Consider the following 18,152-nt stretch of genomic DNA (forward strand, 5'->3'; position numbering starts at 1 on the left):
AAATCAGTGATAAAAGCTTCATAAACTGCCGAATTTCCGGACAAAATATATAATTATAATATTGCTTGAATTTTCATTTTTTTTGCTTTCGACTGGGCTTTGACGCCTTGATTCTCTAATGAGTCCAACTTTAACCGCCGCAAAAAGGAATCGGTTCTTGACAATGACAGCACGCGCAGGCGTCCATGTGCGTTTGCTCGGCTGGTGTGCTGCTTGGGACATGTTTGAAACTACCGAAACACCGGTTTTTCGGAAGTAACTGGTAGCACAAGTAGAAAAAGCGCATCAGAAAGTGCGGCGGTTTCACTGAAACTATCTGCAAAGCGTGCCTGATGACCGGCATTGCTGGGACGATCAGGTGCTACTGGGAAAAGCAGAACTAAACTGAACTCCCAAACTTTGTACCAGTACCTGCGTTTTAGTCAAAATGCTGAAAACTGCTGCATCGTCGACGACACGGGCTTTATTAGGAAGTGCTCAATCAACGGCCTGCGCCCAAGTTAGGGTAAGAATATGGCAGTGATTGGCATATGCAAGCTCGCTGTTTGCTAGGATTGCATGATGAGCCGTGTTCTTAGCACGTAGAAAAAAAAAGTAAGCGAGTGGACACTCACCTGCACACGGGGTAATATCGACAAGACGAATTTCTGATTTTTTTTAAATGTGATACCTAGAGAAAATCGCGGGTGTCGAGCCATGACTTCGACTTTCGCGAAAGTTGTCTGAAAAGATTGTCGCCGCGCAGCTTTCGTGGGTTCTGCATTTGTTCTTTTCTCTTTTATTTAGACGACCAAAATTTTGAGGCGGGTTGTCACGCCGCCTTTGTCAAAGCTGTGGTACAAGACACCTCGAAACCTGAGGAAAGAGCACTTCATTTACGATTATGAGGAGGTCACCGAATTCAAAAAGAAGCCAAACATTGATGTCATCCTCACGCAGTTCGTTGAAGGTAAGTTCGATCATTTGTCTTAAACTTAAGTTACGTACACATGAGTCGCTACTAACCACATTTCTATTCACTACAGCAACTTCACGCGATGAAAATCTTGTGCGAGGAAATCTTTTATTAAAGCCAGTTATGTTACCCAAGCCAGTTGTAATAAGGGTGGCCTTGAACATCCACGTAACTTGTAGTATTATTATTTTAGGCGAAGTTCACTATTGTACCGTCAGCCATAATTTTGTTCTTTGCTTCTTCATCTCTAAGGGATGATGATGAGTGTGTGAGAGTAAAGATGGTATTTCCTCTCCTTTGCATCTCGGATAGACGGTGAGGAAAAAGACAGCAGGTCTTGTGTCAAGCACAGAGACATACTTGGCTGACTTCAGTGTGGTACGTGCATGGTTCTCCTGCCGATGAGACACCAATTACTGAGGCACTGTCTTATTAGAGTGGTTGCTTATTAAGTCCACACATTAGTTGTGTTTATTCGAACCTCTGATGAGCACCATCCTCCCATTTTGTCAGTGCAAATTAAGAAGAGAGCTAAATTGCAGAACTTCCTGAGAATTTCCATGCATAGTGCACTATCCCCTCACTCTGGCTTAGCAAAGAAGTGAAACGCAACACCAGGGCCGTGCGAGAATGTTCGTGCCACTCGTGCTTCCTGCCTGCTCTCCACATCGCAGGACGAAGACCATAGCGAGGTTTCAGCATGCTTCAGGCCCACTGGCTCATGAGAAAATGCTGGGCGTATTCCAGCTTGTTTTTATTTTTCCTTGCCGTGCTTGCATCACAGCTCCAGTAATTTGCAGTGCTGGCCTTGTGATTTGACCAGCTGTCCTGTATGCAGGAAGTGCATGGTTTATTCTTTAGTGCCAGAAGGATTTTCGCACTGTTTGCCCATTGCAATTTATTGCTGACTTGCTCAGCTCTCCACTCTACTGGGATTTGTAGACCGCGTTTTAAGTTTGAGGAGTCCAGTGTGAAAATGCATGACGATTAAATTCGCTGGCGTTTGGATTAAATGCTTTGGCGCTTGGATTAATTTCTGTGGCACCTGGATTAAATTGAATGGCACTCAGATTAAATATTCTGGCGTTCGGATTAAATTGAGCGGGAAATACTGTAGTTGTGTGGCTTTGTGGAGGACCTGTATGCTCAGGGTGACGTTTATCAAGCCACATACGTACATGGCCTCCTGTGGTGGCACAGTGGCAGCAGCTTTGGCTGCTGGAAGCAAAATGCAAAAACAGCTGTGTACTGTACGATCGTGAACATCAAAGAGCCCCAGGGGGTCTAAAGTAATCTGGAGCTTTCTTCTAAGGCATCCTTCATAGCCAACATTCAGCTTTTGAACATAAAACATCATATGCCACTACTTTCAGTTATGTTCAAGTCCAGTGACTTTACACTTATGGGAGCAGTAGCACAATGTTGCTCCCAATGTGACAGTTTCCATAATAGCATTATAGGTCAACCAGTGAACCGGTGATTCAAGATCCATGAAGGAATTAAGCAGTGCCTCGGATTCCAGTTGCAAAGCTGAGCATGCGAGATGTTTCAAGACGAGGGCATGGTTATCAGTGACAATAAATTTCTTGTATATGTCTGCGGCCACCGTCGCAACAAAATTGGCAAGTGTGGTTGTTACGCCTAGGCCCTGAAAAAGGAAAAAAAAAAGGGGGGTGTTCATTGCTTAGCAGTGCCATCCTGTTTGCGCTGCATCTCTGCATAGCATTTTGGCAACACTAGTCGCTGTCTTGAGGAAGTGCTGGTGGCATCTCTCAGTGTGTGCTGCTGCGTACTTATCTACGAACTGAAGCTTTGTAGATGGCTTATAAACCACATCAAGGAGCAAGAAACAAGAAGAGAAAAGGCAGCACTTTGTCCATTTGCACCTCGTGCTCTATTATTTTCCATTTTGTGGGTCATGAAATCACGGAAACAGTCCTTTCATGTTGCAGGAAACCATGAAAGTGGACATTTTAGCCAGCAAGGATTGTCCAGGCACTTCAGCCGTTGCATACTTTAGCATTACTTAAGGTCAAGCAGCCTCTGTCATAAGGATAAGTATGTGACTGTTGTAAGTGGGCATTAGAAAATTGCTTTATCGACTGGCTTTGCAGTTTTCTGAGTGAAACTCATCTTCACTTCTTTTAACTTTGTCCTACATCATCATCCCTCTTTCTAACCCAGTGCCTAATGGCACACTCATAGAATATAAAAAAAAAGAAGAAAAAAAAGGGAGGGGGGGCATGACCACTTGGAAACACGGCTTAATGTACCTTCAGTATCAGATGAAGCGTGGCTATGCAAGGTAAGTGGTGCACCTGGTTGTCTTCTGGCAGTTTCCAGAAAATGAGCCGTTGCCTGCTTCCATGATGTGAAAATTCACTTTTTACATCTTTCATGGTACGAGTAAGCAGTTGATGTTGCTCTGCACATGCAGACACTTCTTAAATGGGCCTGATGTTCCATTTTTCAATTGCTGCCTGAGCAATGGCAGCACAGGAAACACGCATTCCGCGCTGCCAGGTGCCACCAGTTTGTACACATCTGTTACAAATTTGGCTTTTTCTGGTATCTAGGTGTCTGTTTGTGATTAGGAGCTTTCACTCCTCTGGTGCCTTCAGCTAAATTTATGCAAGTGTCTCTCAACTTTCTAAGCTATGTTGCATGGGTCCAGCCTTGCTGTTTTCTAGTTGTTACAAATGTATTTAATCTCTTCTAGGACTTGGTAACAAGTGGGACATAGTTTCTGTGAAGCCGTTTTATGGTCTTACTCATCTGATTGTGCCGGGATTGGCCATGTATGCGACACCAGAAAACCTGAAACTTCGTGATGAGATGAAGGTGGTAAGTCGCCTTTTCTCTCTAACATGTCACCCGACTGTCATTGTGTGGACTTTACTTTGTTCTAGTGTACATGGAGAAAAATTCGTCTTATAGAGCTCATCACACCGTTTTTGTTACAAGCAGCAGTTTTGTGGTTTCGTGTATAGTGCGACATTTACAAGCATTTTCAGACAGAGATTTCATCATCCTCTTGTACCCAAAACTCAGATATTGTGGTATTTAGGCCACGTTCACTGTTTTTCTTGTGTGTTCACATGCATCTTTTATTCGTTTTCTGTATGGGAAACATTAACATTGTTGGTCATATTGTTACATGACGACAAGCCGATGAATGAGATGACAGATGGCTACAGAATGATTTTAATGGCTGACGGCCTGGCGCGCCTGCTCTCCTGCCCGCGCCACTGCACAGTTCGTCGTCTTCTACTTTGTCACACTACCCGGGGCCACCGGGGGATCATCCTGATAGCAAACGAGAAGATCGGCGGTGAAGAGGAAATGCTGTAGATGATGATGGGCTTGAAAAATAGTTGAATACGGAAGGAGGAGGTGAAGGGCTTGCTGCCACGGTGGATGAGACGATTGGCGAATGAGTCCCGGTCCACGAAGCATCCGGGCTGTAGGGTACCAGGAGCTTACGGCGGAGGTCCTTGGCCGCACCGAACGGCAGGGGCAGGGGTGCGGTGTCCTCACGTGCGGGCAGCGTCTTGGGTCAGTTGGGTCATTCTAGTCTCGGCAATGTCAGTCTGATGCTCAGAAACTCCTGTGCTATATTTTTGCTCGGCCCTCACTTTGTTCTGTTCAACTTCTCTACTGGTCCTGCATTCTCGGTTTATGAAAATCATCTTGTGTACCTGCAGGAAACCATTAATACCTGTTCATTCTTGCCTTGATTAGTGATACTAAATTATATTGATCTAGCCCAGTATTACTATTATGCTTGTCAGCATATACGTGAGGTGCTGTTTAATGTCGGAGGATTTGAAGGTTTTACTAAAATGGTAGTCTGCATTGTCTTTTTGTTTCATTACGCTTTTTACTAATTGACAATTCCTCAGAGGTGATTGAGGTATATTTTAATAACGTGTTCTATCCCACCTCCTTTAAAAAAAATAAATAAATCTGTTTATGTCTGATTAACGTTTTAAATGCAAATTGACTTGGTTGTTTCACTGCTGTAAAGCTACTAACTGCATCTTATCTGGTGTCAAGGTTTATTAATAATGTTATTCCTGATTATGATGAATACCTTAGAGAGACAGTACCTTGACCAGTTTTTGTGTTGTTCAACATCCTTTTTTTTTTTCTGCGAACGCTGTTCACTGCAATGTAGAATTCTGCCAAACTCCTTCTTCAAGTCCTAGCTTGGACAGCTGACTAAGCCGACATATCATCATCATCATCAGCTTGACACATTTAAACATAAGTAGCTAAAACAGCAGTGAAAGTATTGTTAGTCGCTGACGGATTATTCTGACCATTTTCTATTTCGCACCGAATCTGATTTTTGGTTATGGCGGGAACTAGAAAATGGTCCGAATAATCGAACAGTCGAAAAAATATCTGAAATTTAAAAAAAATTTTCTATGAAAAACTGGCTTTAAAAATCGTGGGCTTCGCCACTCTCCACATCCTGTTTGCAGGCTATAGTAACAGACTGCATCTGAGTCAGTCATGCTTTCATTATGTCTGCACCACCTCACGTGATGATACCAGTCAGTGTGGCCGCCGTGGTGGCTCAGTGGTTATGGCGCTCGGCTGCTGATCCAAAAGACACGGGTTCTATCCTGGTCATGGTGGTCGAATTTCAATGGAGGCAAAATTCTAGAGGGCCGTGTACTGTGCGTGTTGGTGCACGTTAAATAACCCCAGGATGTCGGTGCACGTTAAAGAACCCCAAATGGTTGAAACTTCCTGAGTCCTTCACTGCGGCGCCCCTCATAGCCTGAGTCGCTTTGGGACGTTAAACCCCATAAACCAGTCAGTGTGATGCAGCCACAGGCCATGCCACAAACAAATGCACACGCTGCGCGAAGCAAGAATAGTCTGATTCCATGGGTAATGATGGTAACAAAGATCTAATGGGAACCCATGGAAAAAAGCAAGTGCCTCCCCCCGCCCCGCAGACGGCGCCGTTAAGCCGTGGTGGATGTTTTTCAACACAGTCATATGCTCTTTTTTGTAGGCCACCTCGATTGAAGTGAAAAGCGTGCCATTACTTGGTGTAAGAACAAATAGCCGAGCCCATCCAAGCCAGTTTGTCCGAATGATTCTGTTTAAATCGAAGATGTCACCTTTTACAGCAACGAACAATCGGTTGTTTGCGACAGCCATGTTTGCTTGCATCTATATCAGTCCGAAAAATAAACTTTGAAATGAAAAAACGATCTCCGCGATATTGGTGGTGCCTATTTTTATCCATAAAATCTAACTTTCGGACTCCAGAGTTCGAAATATTAATCATGAATATGTATGAGTTCCTATGAGATACATGACGGTTCCTTAGCGAAGTCCGAAAAATCGCGCAAGTGTGTATTATTTGAGTTCTAAAAATCAATCGGCTACTATATCGTCACGTAGCAACTGGTGTTGGTAACTTATGCCTAGACAGCTGAGAAACGCCAACACCGAGAAGCTCTGGCTAGTTGCAACAGCACTGAGAGGCGGCCGGAGCAACATCAGTTTCTTCACAAAAGCCACAAGCGTGGCGCACGAGCTGCGTGCTGAGCTGCTGCCGAGCGGCTATTGTTGCAGACGTAGCAATACTACCTGCAAGAGCTGATGCGAGTGCTGATAAAGTCTCCAGGGGGTTTCCACTCGGCTCAAAGTTGTATTACACACTTAACCTAACTATGTTTGCACTCATCTCAAAGGTGTATTATGCCCTTAACTCACAGCTTCAATTGAAATTTTGTTGTATGTTCCTTTATTTCTGGTTGTTGCATGCTCTTATTGAACCAAAGCATCTATTCAAGTTGCAGCAGTGCTAATAACTTTATCCTGTTTCAGGGAAAAGAAGACCTAGGCCCAGTATACAGTTCCCGGTTTTCTCCTGTGGTAAGTAAAGCATTGACCAGGCATTTATTGCTCATAAAGGTGACCATAGTACTAGTTCCAAATACGAACTGATGCCCTGTGGCAATGCTTTTGCTAAGGTATTTCTATTGGCAGGCTGAATTGTGGAGCTCATATTATAGTGCAGTGTTCTTAATATATTTGTTATTAAGGCTGCAGTGTCTTCTCCATAGATCCGAAATAAGTTAGCTGGTATATTTTTTCTTAATTAAATAGCAGATATAAAGTGTAGTAAGCAAGCTTGTTTTGCAGAAATGTGGATGTGTCTGCAGAGAAATACATGTGAAGAAAGGGCTTGGGAGCAACCAATACTACGTAGTGGTTATATATTACACATTGACGTGGTTGTAGTATTCGTTGCAAATATAGTTACAAAACACAAATTAAAATCAAGGTAAGCTGCCACTATGTTTGGAATTGTTTTCTATCGGAAAGAAGAGCACTGAGTCGGCCCTTAAAAAAATAATGTGAATCTTTTTTGGTTAAAATATAATAATGCACCACAACACATGGGCCTTTTTTATTGTGCTAATGTCTAGCTGGTGCCACTGCCTATCAAAAGTGTTTAGTGGCACCAGCACGAGTTCTTGCATTAAATAGGATTGGCACTCTAATGCAATTAATTTTCAGTGGCATTCATCTTTAATGCGCAGTCTTGGCTGGGGCAGCAGTGCATTACTCTGCCACAACTTTTCTTTGCAATGGAACCAAAGCTATAGGGAACCTGCGTTGAAGTTTCCTCGCCTACCACCAGCGCCGCCTAGCGGCCATCACCTGCACTGCTTGGTAGGACAGGGGCAGCTACTGTGGATAGAAATACGGAACGGCGACCAATGAAACACCAAAACTGTCAGCATACTGCGGTGTCTGCAAATGCCACATTGAAGAGGGCTATGATAAGAGTGTTTTCTACTTGTTTCCAGCGTGGACGCGCGAATAAAAGCGGCAGTGAGGTAGATTCAGGTGGTTGAACGAGCGAGTCAAATCCGCATGCGGCTCATTTGTTCATTGGTTTGTTGTGCAAGCTTTAATTTTCTTAACGCAATGCGGCTTTGCTGCTCGTGGCGCATGTAAGGTGCGCAGAGAAGACTGCAAACCATGCAAGCCACAGCCGACGCACGAAGGAGCAAGTATTGCTCCCGAAAGGAGCAAGTATTATGGAGCAAGTGGCTCCATAAGGATGGCTGAGCAAGCTGTGTACTCTAAAAACAATTTACCGGGTCGGCGTTGCTCGCTGATACAGCAACTAAATCCACATCGCTTCAACTGCACTCGGATCACTTTTGTTTTTTGGTTGCTTCAGTGTCAGTATTTTCTTGGGTACGTGGCACGAAAACTTTCACGCAGTATTTGTTTCAGGATACATGCTAATCGCACATAGCTTCATTCGTTGTACATCAAACAGAAACAAATTTTCTGTATTTAAATGTGCTGCTGTAGGCAATGCTTTACGTTGACACTTCGCTTTGTTGAGGTAGGTATGCCATTATCGGCTGCAGTGTGGCTTTCTTAATTTTGTCCAAAATGCTCTGTGCTCTTAATTTTCGACCGTAGCAAGTGCACTGAAGGAGCAGAGGGAGGCATGTTAAGTTCATACCAGCCTTAAATTTCGTATAGGGATGGAGACGATAGACAGAAACTTGTTGTTCCACTTTTCTCGGAATAACTATTTCATTGTGTGACACTGAATTAAACAACTTCCAATGTTGCAAGTTCTCAGGCTGGCTAGTCTGCTGGAGATGATCACTGTGTCCTCCCCACGCCCGCATCTTTTCGGGGTGGCTACCACAGTCTTGTATTACGACGGCCCGTAGCGGCGTCATGCTTGCAGTGCCCTGAAAGCAAGCCTCGCAGGTGCCGATATATATGATGCACTTGTGTAACCCACGCATGCTGTTAATCTAGAAAGCATGAAGAGTGGTAACCTCCATAAAACTCATGTAATGGCAGTCATAAATGATCGTAAGCTAGTACGCATGTATTGAGGCGCAAGGACGGGCATATTTATTTCACGCCCAAGCATGTTTCTGTACACGTCCTCATACTCACTGCATGTGTTTTAAATTACGACATGTTAAGGGCAACGAAAGGGGGCCGATGTTGGCCTGGTTAATATACTAGCACAGTTTGTCGAAAGCACAAGAAGAAATATTGAACAAGTTTTCTGTGCGTAGCCCATGTAGTTCGCGGAAGTCCATTTCGATATTGACCCCGTGCATTGGCATGAAGCTTGGTTGCTTCGGAGTGTTTCCTTACCAGGGTACACATATTCTGCTGTGCAAATTCTTCCGCTGTTCACAGAAAAACCGGAGCAAAAAAAAAAACGTACTCAAAAGGAGTTTGACTTGAAAGCCATAGTGCGGCATCACCAGCGTCATGTTTCCCGCAGTGCTGTGAAAACATAGCCGGTGTCAAAGCTGCCAGGCGACTGCGGCGATCAAGAAGTGTTGCTAAACTAATCTCGAAAAGCTCTCGCTCTTCGGAACAGTAAAGCCAAGAAAGAAACTCTACGAACGCAACAGAAAGCTGAAGAGCCAGCAGTCGCGCTAGCCATGCTCCAACGGCATCGTCTGCTCCATTCTACTAGTATGTGATTATTCATTTGAAAACCAGGTGGCGCTGGGCCTCAAATTTAGGGGCGCCTCTTAGGCAGCGCAGGTTCCCTATAGAGCCAGAACGTGCCCTTTTGTTCTATGCAACAGAATATAGTCCATGGTTGCAGTTAATAGATTCCTCTTAAGACATAGTGTACAGATAACACTCATTATTTAAGGTATATTTCTAACATAAATGCACATTTTCAGTGTGTGAGAGCCACAGCAAAACACCCTTTTTTTTGTTACTACAAATTTTTGGGCATGTGTGGGTATATGAAGCTTCCATAGGTGGTGCCAACTTCACCACCAATGGAGCAAAGCAACCATGCAGCTAAAAGTGTGCCGGGGGGTGATCCTGTCATCAGTTACAGGTGCTCTGCGCTTATGCCTTTCTCTGTCGTCCAAAAAATTTGTTGCTGAATATAGACCAGGCGAAAATGAAGCCTCACCAGCCCATGGAAATAGAGCTGAGCATTAAGCGGATAGGAGCAATAGATTCCCTATTGCGTCCATTACATTTACGCACTGCTCATCCATGGTTGCTTTACCACTACACAATGCACTACATGCTTTACAAGCAGCAGTAGCAACTCTGAGGACACGCTCTGATCAGCTCAGTGCTCGCTCTGTAGAACACTTGTCATGAAATTAAGGATTACTACTTGACCTCTGGTGTGCACTTTTGAATGCAAAAGCCATTGCTAAACTCATTACGAGAAAAGCTGGCACTGTGTGTGCGTGTGTGTGTGTGTGAGAGAGAGAGAGAGAGAGCCTCGGAGTAGCAAGTGTAACAGGGTCAGTGTAACATGCTCACACGACATGACACCTTAGCTTCATGCGGCTGCCTTGGCCAGAGATCCGGAAGCCCAGTAAGCCAGGAGGGTGACTATAACCTACAGGACACTGCCAATAAAGATGGAAATCAGATTTTGCTGGCCTCTGCAAGAGAGTGCCAATAAAGATAAAAATATACTTTCGTGCACCTGCATTGCGATCATGCAGAGAAACTGAATTCACAAAAGCGCATCACAATTTGAACTGCGCAACACGCTGAAGATCAAAATCGATTTTGTTTTTCTTCACTAGAATGTAGCATAAGCAATTTTTTAACACTTCTTGTAAATCCTATGAGGTGGCAGCGCCTCCCAGTGAACATGCATCGTCAGTATGGCGCGAAATTTCAAACGATGGTTAGAACCATCTCCAAATGGCAAAAACCTTGCGGGACAGAAGTCCGCCACCGTACATGTACCGCAGCGGCAGGGTACATCGGAAATTGCTTCTATAAAGCATGGTGTATGGGCCCAGAAATGGCTGAAGATGCTGTTGAGCATCTGCGTGGTTAGATACATGTGGATTCATAACAACTCATTGTTGATGCACAGATGGCCAGACATGATTTCGCCTGGGATGTTTTCTTGAGGTGCGGATCATGACGCCAATATTGTAAAGTGATACAATGACGAAGCCATTGTGTGTGAAGTGCGAGTAGCTCCCGACTACCAAGAATCCGATGACGAGGAGGCCGTCCTGCCACCAGTCTCCGTGAATGCTTGAACTACAATTAGTTAAATTATGCTCTTAAAGCAGCTTGTTGCTCTGTCTCAGCGAGAAACATATGTATGACCGCTCGGCAGAGCTTGGAAGGCACTGTGATATATACTTCTTCAAAGAAGCCGACGCGCATAACAAACTTTTCAAGAAACAAATGACAGTTTTGTTGGACTTCATGTTTCTGGCTGTAAAATGAAAGGTCCACTTATTATGAACCTCGGAAGCAACGAACACAATCCACTTTCCGGTTAGATTCATTATAGTGGGCTCAGCTATATTTTGGCTGAGGCAATGCTGCTTGATTATGCTTTGGGATTGCAGCTTAGTGGGGTTTGGTGTAAAAGTAGGACCCTTACGTTTACATTTAAAATGAATGTGTTTGTTGTCTCGCTTTAGGGATAATATGTAGTGTGCACATAAAGCATGAAAATTCCTTAGTGGCACCAACAGAAACATGCCTTACTTGGCATATAGCTAAGATTGAGGAATGTGCTTTGTTGCTGCAAGACCATTGCCATATCGAGTAGACCATGACAATTTCATGCTAATGGAGGGGACAACATTAGACTACTACTTTTCTTTGCAAATTGAGATTCTTTTGAGCAGGCCAGACTGAAAGTGGCAAAAAGTAACTTCAAGTTATTAACGGAACAAAACAATGCTTTACTTATGTGCATCATCTGATGACAAGTGCAGGAGACCTCTTTTATCTTGGACTTTCTGTGAGAAGGATGGCTCTGGTTTGCTAATTTGGCAGACAGCCACACAATGAACATTCATTGTTGCAGAGTCTGTTGGCAGTGCGATGACAGAGCTTCGCATTATTAAGTACTGCCAAAAGGCAGTGGCACAGACAGGTGAAGTCAGAGTAACTGCTTCTGTGAGGACTAGCTAGAGAGACACCAGTGGTAGTTGAGTGCATACGTTGTCACCTATTGGGTGCTGATTGTAAATGGCACGCCTCTTTGCAAATGAGAGGCTGAATGTAGTGCTAGTTAACGGACACGCACTAGCACCAAATCTTCGCATAGACCTGACACCAAGCACAAAGGCAAACAATAAAAAGTTGACACATCACACCATGCCATTGAGGACTTTGTAGATTCATTTTGTGAACGAATGTGAAGAAGTCTGCTGCTTCACATTTGTGATATCATTAGTAATTTTTTTGGAACATGGATTAACTTGAAGCCTTCTTTATTTATTTTTGTTAATAGACCCTTCGTATGTTGAAGTCTACAATCGTCAGGCTTCCCATGAACCGAGAAGAGGGCTGGACTGTTGAGCCATGGCATCTTCGGATTGCACTTCGCCAAGCGGTCAGTTGCTACATTTGTGCCTATGCTTTTATATAAATCTCACTTCTGAGTACATTGATATCTGCAATCTACTTTGCATAGGGTTGCCAGACAAAAAAATGGCTTGTCTTTTTTCCAGCATGTGATCAGTCAATGAGCATATTGTGAGCTTCAAGCACAAAACACAATGGAGAGTCTTAGCGTAGCCAGAGTTGTACGGCCAATATGGCTATGTGCAGCTGTTGCTTGCTGCCATAGCTGTGCTTGCCTAGCCATGTTTTCTGCGCGGTCTTAGTTGCCATAGCGTAATTTAAAGTATGAGGGTGCTAGTACTCTGTAAAGATATACTTCATGACGACCCATATCACAGGATTGTCATCGCAAAAAGATACCACCGTATGCATGAAGTTTTAGGCTTCAAACCATAATTGTGCCAAGTATTTTGATGGTAATTTATTGGCATGCCAATGTAATCGGTTGTGGCGATCTTTACAGCTGGTGCATTTCTAATGTGTCTGATCTTGCAGGTGCAGTAAGTATTATCTGGTGATGTTTTGGTTCGGTTTGTATGATCATGTGATAGCATAACGACCTTGTCAGCCCGAAAGGCGGTGTGGATTGTCACACTGGGTCGGAGTATGAATAAAAGAAAACCAGAGAAAGTAGCAGAGTGAGCGGTCTTTGAACCTGCGGCGGCGCGAACAGATCAGCTTCACTGATCGGTGCATTAGACCACTCCTCCGTCGCCACAACTTAACGTCCTGCGTGTTAAACTGCCAGTATCACGTGTTGTGCTTTAGATGTCATCGTCTTCATCATCTTCCATCCAAGTACAAGTTAGTCCAAAATCAGCACTTGGGTATTTGTACATGCAAGCTAGAATTTGAATGCTTGGCCGCTTTACTAAGAACAAAATAAGGCGCTTGGAAGCCCTCTCTCGTGGGCATGCAGGATATCACTCGAAACAGCGGGTGATTTGAACCAAAAAATTTAATTCTAATTGGTGTGCATTAATTTATTGATATCGCATTTTGTGGTATGCTGGGTGCTCAGTGTCCCTGAATTTTTTTTCTCATCATTTGTTCTACATTGCGCATGGTTTATTGATGTCATGCATTTCACTGCTGTTAGACGTGCTGCCTGCCAGTAGTGCAGTGCTGTTTTACCCACTTTTCTCAGATGTTTCTGCTGAAGAATCTCTTAAATGGTGTAAAGCTTGGAAGTTTCTGCGTCTCACTTGAATATGTAATAATCTTTTCGAAACCCTATTTAGGGCATCACTGTACCGGAAGGGTCTATTGAGGTGCCTGAAACACCAATCACTGGGCCAGACTACGCTGGAAAGGAAAACAAGGTGTTCCTGGCCACTATTTATGTGAGTGTAACATTTTTGTCTAAAGGTACCATTTTTTATATGTGTGAAAGGAAACGACGACGGGAAACTAGTTCTATACCACATTGCTCTTGAAAGTGTGCACCAGTTGTTCCCAGCAGTGTAGTGAGCGTTTTACATTCAGTGTGGCACTGTGCACAATTGCATATTTGGACCACGTAAAAGTGGAGTAAAAGATTGCTATCAAAAATGAACTTTGTAAGGTCCTTTAACTTTACATTGGTTCAAAATTATTGGTATCATACGGTCTTCTTTCTCTGTTTGCTTTATGATGAACCAAGGACTGCATTGCAACTCTGATACCCACAAGGATTGGTCACCTTTAGTCACACTTTGTGAGCTCATTTCCTCGTGAGATAGAAAACACATGGTCCGTTCGATTCCTTGAAACCGCTTGAATTTCTGGTGTTCTTAAGGGGGCGGCGCCAAGGGACACTTTCGTCCATAGAACTGTTTATTTTACACAAGCAAGATTGTGTTATGAAGAATTTCACAGAGTCTTGGAGCAGGGCGTAATCTGTGCCGCAGGGACTGAGCAACTCAGCACTGAGAATGGATGCGCTTATGTTTATGTACTTGTATCTCTTCATATGAACAGTTGAATGGTGCAGAGTTAGCCAGTGATTTTAGGTGATTTCCGAGATGGTTAAGGTAACATTATATTAATAAACCTCTTGTAGGGCATATATGTTTTGTCATCATTGCTGCTGCTGCTCTCTTAGCTACTGCAATTGCTATTGCAGTTGATTAGAGCAAGAAGCCTAGCAATTTGGTCTGACAGCATCCTATCAGTAGTAATGCAAACATGTGCAAAATATGCAAAGGGTTTCCCGGTGATGCCTCAAACTGCAATAAAAACAGCAAACATGGCCCATCCATTCCGGAAGTGGCGGTCCTACATCCTTGAAGTTTCATCAGAATCCATCTCCGCTGCACAGATGATTATGAAATAAGTTAAGCATACAGAGAATACTAGACTGTTGTTCAACTCTTGTTTATTCACAGTTATGGGCAGCGAAGCATAGAGTGGGGATTCAGTGCGAATTCGCAAGTGGACGTGTCAGATATGAAAGAAATGTCTTGAATATCACATCGCATTGCATGCGATTGTGTGCACAGAGCAGGTAACACCCTTGCCCTTCAAATAACAAAGTAATTGAGGACGTCCGTGGCTTCTGCAAGACAGCATTACTTTGGTTTTTTAGAAGCTGAAAAGAAGTATGTGGCCAAAAGTGCAGAGTAGCGGATATATTAAAAAGTGTTGTGTTGGTAAAGAAATTGGAGGCTTCTGGAAAAGAAAAAAAAAGTCAGAAGCAGGCTTTGCTGCGTTGAATGCTTCAGCAGATGCTTATGCTGAGAAAGTAGAGGTTACTACTGATTTGGCATGTATAATAAAGTCAGACAGCCTGAGGAAGACTGACAAAGAAAATGCACAAAACGTCAGCAGCAGTGTTGAGATTCAAAAAAGAAAATGGAAGCTGAACATTTCTGAATGCTCAGCCTAAAAAGCAGCTTAGCTTGTGAGTTTTCATTCCTTGAAATTCCTTATGTAATAAGAGTTGCATAGTTACATTTGTGGTGTGTATAAAGTATTGCTTTTATAAGCCACTGCTTTCATTAGTCCTTGCAAAAATATTGCCAAAGGCCTTGAAAGTGTTTGAAAATTCTTGAATTCATGAGCTCAAGACCAGCATGAAGCCTGAATGCTTGGAGTAAGCTGTAGGGATGTGCGGCTAGTAATTCTTCAAAACTGATTCTAATACAAATAGTCGAACTTTGCTACTGAATCAAATATGAATAGTGCAGTTAAAAACCGAATTGAATGTGAATCGAATAATGACAGAACTGAATTGAATACGCATTCTTTACAAGTATTCGTGCAAAAGAAATAAACAATGAAGTACAAGCTGTGGTGCTATGGTATGGAGCTGTAACTTGTGCTTAATCTACAGATGTCAAAAAATGTCACACATCTCCATTCAGGGTACGCTTCATCAAATCAGTATATACTCTATGAATGTCATTTCATATTTACTGAAGTCAGACGCCGACGTGGTGGCTGAGTGGTAATGGTGCTCGGCTGCTGACCAGAATGAGGCAGGTTTGGTCCCGGCCATCGTGGTCGCATTTCAATGGAAGCGAAATGCTATAGGCCAGTGTACTGTGCGATGTCAGTGCATGTTGAACTCCAGGTGGTCGAAATTATCTGCAGCCCTTCACTACGGCAGCCGTCATAGCCTGAGGACGGTAAACCCTATTAAACCAAACCAGCTGCTGAAGATGGCAGTGAATGAACTAGTTCCATAGCTTAGTAGATGAGAAGGATGAAAGCTACATATGAGCCATTACCTCCAAGATTGGACATCAAGGCACTCTCTGCTAAACCCGCCTTAGCTCTGCTATGTCGCCCAGTCTAGGTGATCGTATATGAGTATTATGAATGCCACCACATGAAATGACCATATCGCGGGGCTAAACGCCTCCATCCCACGCTGACCGATTGTGCCAGCATGCTGTGCGGCATTGGTGTGGGCTCTGTTTGTTTAAAATAATTTTGGATATGCACTTATTGAGTCATTCAAAGAATAGAATAGGAGGTTATTCGATTCTCTATTTGAAAATTTCAAGAATTTGTGCTCAGTTAATAAGCAGTTTTTGCACAAATAAATTTTTTTTTAATTACCAGCACAAAATACTCAAAAACTAACAGTATGCCTGAATAAGATATGCTTGGAGATGTAGCAAAATCTTGATAGTACTATTACGATTGATACGAATTTGTAAAATTCCCTGGCCAAAATGCGTTTTATGTAATAGGCAGAATTTTGGATGTTCTAAACTCCTTCCCGCTCCACTATGGTTGATATGAGCACAAGAACGGCGACCAGACCTGCAAGCACTATACTACATCTCAGTAGTTCCTTACAGCACTACCAAAGCTGCAATTAGTGCACAGGCGACATTCCGACGCTGCAGATTGTAGTGCCAGTATAAAATAGGCATACGAGTATTTCGGATAGAGTGCTTTAAGGTACGCATGCGCCAAAAATAATTTTATATTGAGCCTTAATGTACGTCGTTGTTACTGATATTTTCAGTACGTTCACTGGCTGTAAATGGGCTACTGGGCTTTTAATTTGCCTCATCTCGCCTATAACAAAATGTATGAGCGATAAATTCACATTATTTTTTTTTTTAGGGTGATGTTTCTGCCCCTTCTAGTTCTAAGAGGAGCGTTGTTTGTTGACAAAAATAGTTTGCATTCTAACAATCATGTGGCGCCACTGGACTGATCGTACCGTTGTATCTAAGTTTGCATGTGCTGAACTAAAAACACGAATGTGACAAATGGCTTAACATCCCACAAAATGCTTGCCTTGCATGTTGCTTTCTTGACTTTTGGTCCTGCCACACTTTAGAACTGAAAGTTTTAACTGCTTCTTCAACATCTAAGTGGTGTGTGCTGTAAGCTTTCGATTCTTTCAGAGATTGAAGTCAGAGAACTGGCCTCAGTGATTTCTTGATGGATTGGGTCATTACCCAGTGGATGCTATGAAAAGTGGATGCTTTCTTTCTCCTTTTTGTGCACATTTTACTGAATGGAAACCTCTCTTTGTGCTTTTCATGCTTCACTGGGACTAACAGTGCATGTGGAGCCTTGAGGAGAACTGTGTTATTGGGTCTCTTTGTCTTGGGAACGTAAATGTTGCACTCATTCCTGATCATAAAATTATCACTTTTGCCTTCGCATGAATGAACTCATAGGTGGGTACCGATAAATGTGTATATGTATGTAAGTGTGCTGCTTCATTTGATATCCTTCGCAGTCTTTGCTGTAGTGGCCCTCAGCATTGTGACTGTATATTCCTTTGAACAGGTCAACAAGGTTGACAAAGGTGTAGTACCCTTCCGGATCCAGCATGTCGGCAAAGCTGTCCGAGTTGATGAGAGTTCAGAGGTGCCATTTGAGAAGCTGCCAGTGGAGGCCCTTTTTCCGGAACAAGAGGCGTCCCTGCAGGAGCTTTTCCCCACACAGTTCAAACCACGTGAGCAAGTAGCCACCACAACAACACCAGTGAAGCCAAGCAGCTCTAGCTAGCACTTTGTAGCCTTGAAAGCATCTAATAAACAATTAGTTTAGGACACCATTCAGTTTGAAGTCAATTCTAAACAGGCTGTGCTTGCAATCTGTGCGATGTGCAGCACTGCAAGGTTACCTTTATGGATAGCACATTTCTGTGATGGTGTATTTTGGTCACTTCTTTTTATTATTATTGTTGTTTTTTTTTTTCATATATACAAAGCTTACACGCTCACAAAGGGATACAGAAAGAGGTCCCTAAGCTGAACACTGTAGTGGGACCTCTTTTAATCAAGCACAAATAACAGTAAAATGAAACGGATTACATTTCAGTAAAATTGTTAGCCAGCAATGT

General features: G+C 43.2%; 1 protein-coding gene across 1 annotated transcript; it reads left to right on the plus strand.

Moving 5' to 3' along the window:
* The first annotated feature begins 156 nt into the window (after nucleotides 1–156).
* mRpL9 (mitochondrial ribosomal protein L9) lies at nucleotides 157–17,864 on the plus strand. Its single transcript, XM_077627103.1, has 7 exons — nucleotides 157–505; nucleotides 787–949; nucleotides 3,675–3,799; nucleotides 6,809–6,856; nucleotides 12,243–12,344; nucleotides 13,597–13,698; nucleotides 17,594–17,864. Exons 1-7 carry the CDS (start codon nucleotides 428–430, stop codon nucleotides 17,813–17,815), a joined length of 840 nt encoding a protein of 279 aa, XP_077483229.1. The 5' UTR covers nucleotides 157–427; the 3' UTR covers nucleotides 17,816–17,864.
* Nucleotides 17,865–18,152: the final 288 nt, after the last annotated feature.

The sequence above is a fragment of the Amblyomma americanum genome, chromosome 6 (assembly GCF_052857255.1).
Source record: "Amblyomma americanum isolate KBUSLIRL-KWMA chromosome 6, ASM5285725v1, whole genome shotgun sequence".
Taxonomy (NCBI): Eukaryota; Metazoa; Arthropoda; class Arachnida; order Ixodida; family Ixodidae; genus Amblyomma; species Amblyomma americanum.

Bases quoted from the DNA above. Each gene is read 5' to 3' on its own strand.
- mRpL9 (XM_077627103.1), top strand. From the start codon at position 428: ATGCTGAAAACTGCTGCATCGTCGACGACACGGGCTTTATTAGGAAGT. The intron at 506-786 runs GTAAGAATATGG...TCTTTTATTTAG, and splicing joins CGGCCTGCGCCCAAGTTAGG to ACGACCAAAATTTTGAGGCG. The intron at 12,345-13,596 runs GTCAGTTGCTAC...AACCCTATTTAG, and splicing joins GGATTGCACTTCGCCAAGCG to GGCATCACTGTACCGGAAGG.